This window comes from Hylobates moloch, unplaced genomic scaffold (genome assembly GCF_009828535.3).
Source record: "Hylobates moloch isolate HMO894 unplaced genomic scaffold, HMol_V3 SCAFFOLD_14, whole genome shotgun sequence".
Lineage (NCBI taxonomy): Eukaryota > Metazoa > Chordata > Mammalia > Primates > Hylobatidae > Hylobates > Hylobates moloch.
In genome coordinates this window covers 87,383,189-87,395,549 of record NW_026652289.1, presented here as the reverse complement: position 1 = coordinate 87,395,549, position 12,361 = coordinate 87,383,189, and the positions used below count along the sequence as shown (strand labels likewise).

The 12,361-nt window shown below is 43.1% G+C and overlaps 1 protein-coding gene across 2 annotated transcripts in view; it reads left to right on the top strand.

Annotated features, from left to right (window-relative positions):
• Positions 1-12,361, top strand: part of GABRB3 (gamma-aminobutyric acid type A receptor subunit beta3) — a 227,441-nt gene that overhangs the window by 179,959 nt on the left and 35,121 nt on the right. For both annotated transcript variants that reach the window (XM_058427930.1, XM_032175705.2), the window contains exons 5-6: positions 6,391-6,473; positions 9,347-9,484. In XM_058427930.1, the coding sequence (XP_058283913.1) occupies positions 6,391-6,473; positions 9,347-9,484 (221 nt within the window). The remainder of the gene's footprint in view (positions 1-6,390; positions 6,474-9,346; positions 9,485-12,361) is intronic.

The following is a 12,361-nucleotide window of genomic DNA, read 5'->3' as shown; positions in this document are numbered from 1 at the left end:
TTTTTGTTTTTTCTTTTTGACGGAGTCTCACTCTGTTGCCCAGGCTGGAGTGCAGTGGCGCGATCTCGGCTCACTGTAACCTCCGCCTCCCAGGTTCAAGCAATTCTCCTGCCTCAGCCTCCCAAGTAGCTGGGACTATAGGCCTGTGCCACCACGCCCAGCTAACTTTTTGTACTTTTAGTAGAGATGGGGTTTCACCATGTTAGCCAGGATGGTCTCAAACTCCTGACCTTGTGATCCACCCGCCTCAGCCTCCCAAAGTGCTAGGACAGAATCTGAATTTTAACAAGGTACTTTAATAACGTATGTGCCCATTAAAATGTAAGAAGCTTTCCATGCCGTTAAAGGATTTTCAGCCATGTTAATTCTATTCCCTTGTCTTCAGTACAGATTTCAATTTGGCATTTGTGGCTAGGATTTCTTGCATTTATCTCTCAGTGTTGCAGCTTCTTCTCTCTGTCTGTGCCTTCATTTCAGAATGTTCTTTTGCCTCCCCATTCTTCTTGAAAAGAGGCCGTATCCACTCATACATTTAGTAACCAGACACAGGTCATCTAAATTTTTCAACTTTCATTTTCTATGCTTTCATTGCTTTTCATAGAACATCTCTTCTTTTATTCAGAATGTTTATGCTTTGGTGGGACAAATTCATAGAAACAAAGTGACTTTCTAGTGCCAATATAGATATGGTGATCTTGACTTCAGTTTCACTCTCATATTGGAGGCTGTAGCCTCTAGGATATAAATGTGAAGATCAGGTTAAGGTGATCCATTTGTTACGCCTAATTGTCACTTAATTAGGGAAGGTCTTTCTGTCTGGCTCCTGTGTTATAACTAAACCATGAAGTCAGACACACTTTGGGTAGAGTCTTGAGTGACATTTTCTACCCCGTCATGCAGGGCTTCTTCCAGCTGTGACAGCTTACCTTCACAAGCCTCTGGGTTCCGTGCATTTGACCATATCCCCCCAACTACATTCATCCAGGGAGTCATGTTCTCTGAGGCTAGAGACACAGATAGCAAGCTATTATTTTTGCACTGTCTGATGGAGCTTTCTGTGGTAATGGGGGTGGTCCATAATCTGCATAGTACAGTAGCTACCAGCCAGTCACAGGGGACTATTGAGCACTGGATATGTGACTAGAACATCGGAGGAGCTACATTTCTAATATTATTTCATTTAAATTAATTTAAAATAATTAATTCTAAATGTAGATATAAATAGTCACACATGGTTGGTGGTTACTGTTTTGGACAATGCAGTTGTAGATTGTGAAACCCCCAAGTGCCAATAATTAAATCCAGATAGTTGGAGTGACTCAAAGTACTTTAGTGATTCTTTGAAACTGTTTTCTCTCCCTCTTCAGAGGGTTGAACCTGTGGTGTAGTGCTTAAGAACTTCTCATTCCACCCTCTGGGGAATACACGTGTGTATTAAAGTAGTTGGCACAGAACTGGGCACTGAGCAACTGCTCAACTGGTGTTCCATAAAGTACAGATATGACTGGCGGTTGTCTTGGGCACTGAGATGATGAATTCGCACCATCCCTGTAATGTTGTCCTCACTCCTCTGTCTCTTTGTTGACTTTTTTGTTTGTTTTTTTCTTTCTACTTTCAGCATTCTCGAAGTATGACTGTAAAGAAAGGGTTTATTGGACACAGGCATGTCTTCTGTCACTTCGCCATTATCTTCCTCTGCTTCTCTATCAGAAACATGCCTTGTAGTCACAGAGACCCTAAGCATTACATCTCTCAATCATAAAACAAAAAACAAACAACCAAAAGAAAAAAAAGGAACCTACTGAAGAGTAATACTGAGAGAGCCTCACCCAGTCCTATTGGATTCCGATTGCTGAGCTTCACCAGTATTCCTTAGGAATAACAGTGGAATTCTCAGATCACAGAGGGCTGGAGAAGGTGGCACTAGATGTTGGTTAAATTATTCTGTCAGGACAAAATATATATATATATTTATTAGGGAAAATATAAAACCATGTGTGTGAGTGTTGGGGATTACACAGGTGGAGCCCAGATGTCACTGTGGCCTATCTGCCCTTGGTTGATCTCCGTGCACTAGGCTTGAACTCTCAGTTCTACCATCTGTGAAATTCCTCAACCCTTCTGTAATCCTTCTCAACCTTAACGCAACTCCTGCACAAGCTTTGAGAAGCTGCTCCCTGGAGAGGTGGAGCACACATTCAGTGATTTCTGCAATGCCCCAGGGTCGATTCACTCAAAAGGCCCACTCTCCCAGCCTGTGATGAGTTTAGCCAACTTGAATGAGGATTTTGTGGCTCAGGGAGGGGCATGCTCCTGCTCCACAGCCTACTTCATCGCTCTGCTCCCCACCCCTACTCTCTCTCTTTTTGCCTTTTTATCCCAGCTGTTCAGCTACTTCTTCTATCTTGATGGTTACCTTTTGTAGCATGAGCAAGAGCAAGCTCATGTGCCTCACTCTTCACTCTGAGAGGGTTTTCTGAGTATTTCTTCCAAATAAAGAAAAGTAGTGAGTAGATGTGTCTACCTTATTCCTCACATAAAATGAAAAAAGTGGCTCCATTTTTTTCCTTTTTTTATTGTAAATTGACAATGTATAATTGTATAGATTTATGGGTTCTGTGAAGAGGGAGTTGCATGGTGGAAAAATGTATGGGGCACAAAATGATGGTATGATTTATGAATCCAATGTGAAATAATTAAATCAAGCTAGTTAACATATCCATCACCTCAAATAATTAACATTTTTTTGTGGCAAGAACATTTGAAGTTTACTTAGCAATTTGAATTGTACAACACTCTACTGCTAACTATATTCACCATGCTGTGCAATAGAATGCACAAAAAGAGAAAACATATTCTCCCTGTTCGAAATTGTCTACCCTTTGCTCATCACCTCCCCATTTTCCCTCCTCCAGCTTCTGCCACCACCATTCTACTCTCTACAAGTTCATTGTTTTAATTCCACAAATAAGTGAAAACATGTGGTATTTGTCTTTCTGGGCCTGACTTATTTCACTTAGCATAATGTTCTCCAATTCCATCAATGTTGTCACAAATTTCAGAATTTCCTTCCTCCTCTTCTCTCTCTCTCTCTTTTTTTTTTTTTTTTTTTGAGATGGAGTCTCACTCACTTTGTCACCCAGGCTGGAGTGCAGTAGCCCCATCTCAGCTCACTGAAATGGGGCTCCATTTTATATACAGCATTATAACTGAATAAGAAGACCTGGACAGCTACTGTACTTGGTGTACTTGGTGGGAAAAGGGCATGCTGTCACCAATTCGTCTAGCCTCAGGTTTCCCTTCTCCCTCCAATAATGTGACCACTGCACATGGTGTCCCCAGACAATTTGGGCATGTTCATGTGTGTGTGTATGCGTGTGTGAGTGTGTGTGTGTGTGTGTGTTAGGGGTGGTTTGAAAAGTGAATAAGAAAACAAACAGTAAGAAACAGTAATTTCAATCATTGACTCAGTTCAAGTGAATAGGTACCAAAATATATAAGAAAATTAAGCCGGGCGCAGTGGCTCACGCCTGTAATCCCAGCACTTTGGGAGACCGAGATGGGTGGATCGGGGTCAGGAGATCAAGACCATCCTGGATAACATGGTGAAAACCCGTCTCTACTAAAAATACAAAAAAATTAGCTGGGCGTGGTGGCAGGCGCCTGTAGTCCCACCTACTCGGGAGGCTGAGGCAGGAGAATGGCGTGAACCCGGGAGGTGGAGATTGCAGTGAGCCAAGATCGCGCCACTGCACTCCAGCCTGGGCGACAGAGCAAGACTCCATATAAAAAAAAAAAAAAAAAAAGGAAAATTAAAAAATTTGAGCATTGTCGGTGAAGGTTCTTTTCTTCTTCATAAAGATTCATAATTTTAGCAGAACTCTATTCTAATTTTGCATTGTAGGCATCTTGTATGGACATTGGGTTGTCAATCTGCCATAACACATGCCAGAGTTGAAAAGTGTGAGTCTGGAACTTCAGTTGGCTAGAATGTTAAATGTTGTAGAAAAATATGCCAAAGAGCTATGTGTTGATTTGTGATCCCAGAATGTAATGCACTCCTTGATTCCAAGGATAAGGGGAAGTGTTATGACATTTGGAAGGAACACACTTTCACCATTGGTATGGATTTTATTGATGATGTCTGCATGGTGCATGCATGCTATTTGCACAAAAAATTCAGCATTGACCTGTTTGCTAAATATGTTGACATTTTCCCTCACTGCTTCTCTCAATCATTGGAAAGTAGAATGTTGTTCAAACTGCTTGCTTAACCAGATGCTAATAGAAGGGCATACTTTGCTCCATTATTTCCTTATCACCTGTGTTTAGGGTAAATGACACAATATTGACACACGTCTAGTGTTTTCCAGATGTTTGGGTTAGGATCTGTTGGTAAGAGTCGGGCTTGCACATTACCTGCAGCATTAGTAGGTATGTTGTGAATATTCATAAAGAAGATCATTCAGAAAAAGCTCAACACTGGGCTTCAAGAAAGATGGAACCTGAAGGACAGCTGGGGATTGAAGGTGACTAGGGATCTCAGGAGAAAGCATTCTCACATTTTCATTCTTACTCCCCATCACTGAATGGGCATAGCCAGGACTGCCGGTTACACAATTCCTGCACAGGCTTTCAGAAGCTGCTCCCTGGAGAGGTGGAGCACACATTCAGCAAGGCCACCTGCTGTGGCCTGGGGCACAGCTACGACTGCGTCCTTAACTCTACTCGCTGCACCTTCTCTCCATCTATGATGCTTTCTTATCCTTTGCTCTCCAGTTTGAAAACAGCATCACAAGCCTGTAAACCATGGCCTTGCAGATGAACTTCCACTCTTATCTTTACTGTTCAATTCATTCCTATGGAAGAGAGTCTCTTTAGCTCCACTCTGACTTTCAACTCAGGTCATGTCATGTATCTCACCCGCTAGTGGCTTGCTGTCTTTGACTCAGGAACCCGCCCCAGTCCAGTCACCTTTGACAGTGGTGGGGAAAGGGTGGGGTTCTAGAGATACATAGTGTAAAATATAATGACCCTAATAGTTGCGTTTTCAAAGAAGCAGCTTTGAATAAGTTGGTCTCCCTAAGAGAAGGCTGCAGGCAGATTAGGAAATGGACTTGACATTTCTAGAAGTATTGTTTCTCAGTGTAGGGTTGGCTTAACCATTGCATGGTGGAGCCTTAACTGTTTTTGGGAAGTAATTATTTCCATGCCTTTAGCTGGCCCTAAGAGAACTTAACCCACCCAATTTTGGTTCGTAATTGATAAAATAGGAGCCAAATATTCTTTCTGAAAAGATAGATGATTACACAGTAAAAAAATTTCTGTAATAGCAGAATCCAGCCTAACAGACAACTGTAATAAAATAGAAAGAAGCAGAGGTGAGGTTTAGAGTTCCAAAGTGCGTCTATAGCTACTTTAACACTTCCCATGGAAAGTCAAAGACCTCAGTCTTAACCTAATTGGTGGTGTCCCACACATAGGCTCTGTCTGTACTAGAGAGGCTAGAGAGCCTATAGACAAGAAGAGAAACAAAAATTGAAGGTAAGAACTTCTTGGAAACCCCTTTCTCTGCCACTGATTATCCAAAGTCAGTAAGACATAGTAAGGTTTTCGGTATAATATGGTGACTATAGCTAATAACAAAGTGCCGTATACTCAAAAATTGCAAGAGGGTAGATTTTGCATTTTCATCACTCACAAAAAGAGCTAAATAGGTGATACAAGCCAGGTGTAGTGGCTCACATCTGTAATCCCAGCACTTTGGGAGGCCGAGGTGGGCGGATCACGAGGTCAGGAGATCGAGACCATCTTGGCTAACATGGTGAAACCCCGCCTCTACTAAAAAATACAAAAAAAATCAGCTGGGCATGGTGGTGGGCGCCTGTATTCCCAGCTACTCAGGAGGCTGAGGCAGGAGAATGGCTTGAACCCGGGAGGTGGAGCTTGCAGTGAGCTGAGATCGCGCCACTGCACTCCAGCCTGGGTGGACAGAGCGAGACTCCGGTCCAAAAAAAACAAAAACAAAAATCGGTGATACAATACATTTGTTAATTACCTCAATTTAACTGTTTCAAAGCATAGACATATTTCAAAACATCATGCTGTATATTACAAATGTATACAATTTTTATGTCAATCAAAAAATAAATGATTAAAAAATATATAATAAAGTTTTGTGTTTTTTTCTTGATAAATCTGGTCTATATTATGCTGAAAAGAGTTTCTTATTTACTCAAGTTTCTCTCTGTGTATAGTGAACGATGTTTAGCCAGGTGTACTTTGGGCAGGGTTCCCATAGGGGGCTTACTCGTTGTTTATCTAGGAGCAGTCTCCCTGATACATTTCTCAGCTCTTCTTTAATGTCTTCCCTCATGCTGTGTATTTCAGAATCACCACGACAGCAGCATGCATGATGGACCTCAGGAGATACCCTCTGGACGAGCAGAACTGCACTCTGGAAATTGAAAGCTGTGTGTATCCGTATCTGTGTTTCTTTCTCCTCCTATGTGTATTTTAGATCCTTTTGTCATTATTTAGCATCTTTTTTCAAGGCATCCATAATTTTTTTGACATAGAAAGAGGGGAAGACAGAGAGAAAGACAGAGAGAGAGACTCGGTATAAAAGAGTTCTTCATTCTAATCTGGTTAAGAGAGTCTGTTTGCTGCGCTGAAATAGAAGAAAACAAATGCCCCTCATTTTGGTCCATTCAGTGAGAGGAGCAAACACCGAGATGCTATTTTCCTACAATATGCTTCATCACGCATGAGTGGCTGCACTGCTGGGACCCTGGGCGGTCAGAGTAAAACTCATTTCCCATCAGGAACTCGGCTTTACAAGCAGGCTATTTCTGCATCTCGGCAATTTTCTTCAATTTGAGTAGTATTCAGATACTTTATTGATAATTCAGCATTGAGTACTCCTATATGAGAGATGAGAGCTGCATCCATAACATCTAACAATGTCCCTCCTGCTACCTAAACTACACCTCCTGGCATATCAGGATATGGGTTTTGTTGTTGCTTATCTTGGCCTATTATGAACTGGTTTATAACTAGTCTCAATTGGATTTAGGCCTGTCAATATTTATACTGAATTTTAGGGGGATAAATGACTTTGACTTTGCAGTCCCACTTGATACAATTGTGGTAAGAAGCGAATGTCTTTGTGCATGAACATGTTGAGAAACTGCACTGGTGGTAGGCTACTGTAGATCCTGGGTGGGGCTGGCCCCACGGTGCCCCTCACTTCCACCCACATCACTGTCATGTTTTCTGAGAGCTGTGTTTTTACAGAAGAAGAAAGACATAAAGCCATGTCAAGTGATGCATAGTTGAATTCTCTGGGGACGTTTACCTTAGAGGACAGAAGCTCAGGGGAAAGATGATTTCCCAGTATTTGAAGGACGATCTGAAGAAGTTAACTGGCTTCAGTGTGGCCAGAGGGCACAACTCTAGTGAGTGAGTCAGTGGAAGTTTCAAGAAGGCCAATTTGGAATCTAAGTAAGGCAGCAGCTCCTATTTCAACTGTCAAGTCACACAGTGAGTGACTTCTGAGAGAGAGGACTCTGGCACTGTGGTGTATGGGCAGTGGTGTATGATGAGCAGGAAGATGTGCTGTAGAAGAGATTCTCTCCATGTGTGAGGTCCCTTCTTTGCAGAGAATCCATGGTTTAATCATTTGAATGGAAGAAGAGATTCTCCTGATTCTCTTGTGGTCCAACTACACATGTCTCCCTATTGGGAACAGACAAAAGAAAAATGGTGTCTTTAGTTCCACACTTGAGGGCAAATTCATCAACCCAAAGTTTATCCAACAAATACTTACTGGACGTTAACTCTATGTAGGCACGGTTGTAAGCACAGGGACATTTAGAGATGACAGACAAAACACCTGCCTTTGTGGAGCTTATAGTCCACAGAAGACAGGAAACCATTAGACCAAAATCAAATAGTGGTAGTGCTTTGAAGAAAGTAAAGTCTGATAAAAGCATAGTGAATAATTGCGAGGTTGCCTGTGAGATGGAATGCCAGGGAAGGCGTCTGCAAAAGGTTTTATTTCAGCCAAGATGCAAATGTGGGAAAGAATGAGCTATGTGAAGATCTGGAGGTGTGTCCCTGCACAGGACCCAGGAGCTCTGGGCACAGCACGCTGGTCTGAGCTGCAATAAGAGACCAGTGAGGCCTGGTTGGGTGAATGAGGAAGTAGGGCTGAAGGCCCATGGGCCAGGCCTGTAGGTTCTTGAGGTTCTTGTAAGGAGTTTGTACTTGTTTTGCTGTTAATAATTTCACTAGGAAGCATTTGCAGGTTTTAAGCAGAGTATGCCACTTACCGTGTGGAAAGATGGATGTTTTATTAAAGAGAGGACAGTAGGTAGGACCGGAAAGGTGGCATTAGCTGTGGGGAGCAACTCTTCCCTACCCTACAGCTTTGGTCCATTCATTTGACTAACATTAAACATCGAGTGAATATTTTTTTCTTATATTTTATGTTCAAATTAAAAAGTATTTTATATTGAGATAATATTGTTCTCCCAATCTCTGCTTTAATTGATCTTATTGACAAAGTTGACCTAATGTTTTAGGAGACTCCTGGGTGCTACAAGTAACAATAGACTCTATTGCCCCATTTACTCATTCTCAAGAAGCCATGATTAATCACCCTGTAAATATGAGCACTGTGCTAAAGCTGGATTTGGAGCTATAATCCAGCTAACGACCACTGTTCTTTCTGATGAGACCACCTGTGCCCATCTGTAAGGGTCAGGAATATCCCAAGAACAGGCATTTCTAAGGTTGGCAAACTTTGTGGCCAGGAAGAGCTGATAAAACCATCCAAATATGCCAAGGAGAACATTCCTTTTGCTCTGAGCTTACCTCATGTAATCAGCCACTGATTGGTGAAATTCACCTTTGGTCTTTGAACTTTGAACTCTCTCAAAAGCTCTTGAGAGGAGTATGCCTTTCTGGAATTCTTCATACTTCAATTCTCATTCTCTTAAAACTATCTTATTCATTGCAGTTGAGATATATTTTAAATTCATCTCTGTATTGTGTCTGGGTCAGCTCTGAAGTTACACTTCGCAAATAGAACTCTGGTCAGAGCACCGATTCTCCCCAGCTTCTCGGCTTTTCAATACCAGCCTGGTACAAATAAAATGGCAGCGATAACACGAGAATATTGGAAAGTTAGTTCTTTGATGACACTTCCCCTAGACAAGCACATTAAGCAAATCTACTCAAAACATAGCAGAGCCGCAACCTCCATGTTAATGATAGTTTATTTAGCCATGCATTTATATGAAATGGTGATGTTTCCTGTCTCCCTGCTTCTCTCTCTCGGCAGATGGCTATACCACAGATGACATTGAATTTTACTGGCGAGGCGGGGACAAGGCTGTCACCGGAGTGGAAAGGATTGAGCTCCCTCAGTTCTCCATCGTGGAGCACCGTCTGGTCTCGAGGAATGTTGTCTTCGCCACAGGTGAGTCCTGCATCCACTTATAGTCCCTTCAGGGGCACTGGCTCCATGGGCGTGACTGGAGTGATAAAATATGCTGCAACAGACTCAGAGCACAGGATCATCTGAAGGAGTGCTGTCATCATTCACACATCACACACACTCCTCCTCTCTGTATCTGAAGGAGAGTGATAGGCTTTGATGGGGAGGAAGGCTCACCTGAGAAGAAGATGCTCTCTGGGACTGGTTATTGAAAAGACTGAGGATGAATTTCACCAATCAATGTTTGATAACATAAGAATCTCCCATCCTTGGGCAGACAACAGGTCATTGATGACCTTGGAGGCAGGAAGGAAGAGGAAGGAAAGAGGATGACCAGAGGAGGTGGGTGCTGTTCTCCTCCCAAGAGTAAACCGCCTTCGCTCCACTGGGGTTAGCAGCCAGCCTTGGTGGTCCAGGAACTTGCGCCACCTCCAGTCCACGTTGCCCCATTAGACATGGTCATCTTCTCCTGATGTTACCTGATGAAGGTTGCCTTAGCCTGGGTTTCCTTGTCATCTTTATATCAACTGCCCAAAGATTAAGACAGTGTCTTCTGCTCCTCAGTCTGTTCTTGCACAGGTTTTACTAAATTACTAAATGTATGTTTTACAGTGTGCAATGCTGACTGTGCTTACTGAATGCTGTGCATTGTAATTGGTATAATAAATGAAAGTGCTTTGTAAAATGTAAAGCATTACAGAGATCACCAACTCTGGGTTGAAAATGCTAAGTGAAGGCGGGGCTGTCCATGTAGCTTGAACAAAGAGTGCATAAAAATTGACCCCAGTCCTGTGATGACAACCATGAAGCCATTGAGTGGGTTGAATGCTCCTGACCCATAGCCACCAGCTTCGCCTTCATGTGGCTAGCTGCGAATTATTCTTAGGCTTCATCTGATGCCACTTCCTCTGGGAAGCCTTTTCAACCTGCTTGACCCCACACAGCCCCCCAGGCTGGATTAAGTGGCTGGGGTGCATCTCCACAGGGCAGTACTGACCACCTTCCAGCTCTGCTCACAGCTCACGGCACCTGCATCTGCAAGGGCACACCTCCCTGAAGAGGGACCTGCGTCAGTCATGCGTGGTTCGTCCTCTCCCCACCCCCATCTTGAGTAATGCCCAATGTCCTGGGTGTGGGACAGTTGTCACTGAGTAAGTAATTGATCAGTCAAGGTCACCAGCAATGTTCCCACCTCTCCACCCCAGCCCCTAAGAGTCAAAGTACGTGATAAGTAGATGTAAAAGCCTGAATTTTTAAGACACCAATCAGGTCCTTTTTTAATGCAGTGCCACTTTATCCTCCGCCTCAAGAGGTCTTGAAGATGTCTCTGTATTCTCCAGAGAAGACGCACTGAGAGGTTTACCTCAGGGAGGAATGAGAGCCAGCAGGAACATGGGCTTATCATTAAGAAATAGTGTCCACAACCAAGAACACTGGCCTGTGAGGCTTTGAAAAAAATGATATATTACTTCCAAAACTGGGTTTCAAAGTGTTCCATGCCCTGACTGGTATGAGCTAAAGGTCTGCTCAGAACAGAGGCTAGTATACTCACTGTGGAGTAATCCTGCCCGTGCAGCCTTTGCCTAGAAAGTTGCAGAGATGGCCATGAAGTTGCTGCTATGAGGATTTCTTACTGCATTTTCATGCAGCCTCATTAGAAAGCCGGGTGAGGTGTTTGTAGAAGGTATGCTGCTTCTGTGGGGGACCACAGCCGCTTAGAATGACTTCCTGAATCCACTAACTTGAAAGCACTTAGAACCACCGTTCTCCAGGTGCAATCCCCGTCTTTCTTTTCAGTCTGTATGTGGTAGAACACATCCTAAAAATGTCTGGAGAAAATAGGCACTACAGGTATGTGGCCGAACACTTAAACTTTTCACAGACCCATGGGGCCATCAGAATGCAGTATCGTGTCTTCCTTCCAGCACATACTGAGTCCTGCATTTACTGGGTGTAGCGGAAGAGCTCCGCATCTGTCAGTTACAAAACCTCCCAACTTTCAAAAGCTTGCACTTTAAAGTTATTCTAATTCACCTATGCATGAAGAAATGGCATAAGTTTCAGTGTTCTAAAGATATTTTAATATTAAATGTTATCCTAATTTATTTTCCTTTCTGCAAGTATTCCGAATTAATAAGAATGTGACTAGTAAACAAGATTGAAGGACTTTCTAGCCTGAGAGAATATTCCCGAAAAAAGGGATTAGAGGCTGGGCACAGTGGTTCACACCTGTAATCCCAACGCTTTGGGAGATCAAGGCAAGAGGGTCACTTGAGGCCAGGGGTTCCTGCCCAGCCTGTGAAACACAGTGAGACCTCATCAATATAAAAAAATAAAAGATTTAGTCAGGCCATGGTGGCAGCATCTGTGGTCCCAGCTATTCAGGGGGCTGAAGTGGGAGGATTGCTTGAACCCAGGAGTTTGAGGCTGCAGTGAGCTATGATTGTACCACCGCAATCCAGCCTGCAAGATGCTGTCTCCCCAAAAAAAGGTTGTAAGGGGGAGCTAGAAAAGAACAAACACTCTGGAAGTTTGTTAGGACCAGACTATGATGTCACCAGGCGGTAGGAATTTTTCAGCTCCCCTATAATCTTATGGGACCCTGTCCATTGACCTACAGGTCATTATGAGGGGCACGACTGTAACTTGTTTTTCTCCCCCTGCAGATGAATTTGTGATTTTTCTCTGTTTTTGGTTTTCATGGGCATTATTATGATGTACCAAGTTGCAGCTTTCTCTGTGATTATTCTTCTTGGAGTTGTTTTGTTTTTTTGTTTGTTTGTTTGTTTCAGACAAAGTCTCACTCCGTCACCCAGGCTGGAGTGCAGTGGCACGATCTCCACTCACAGCAACCTCCAC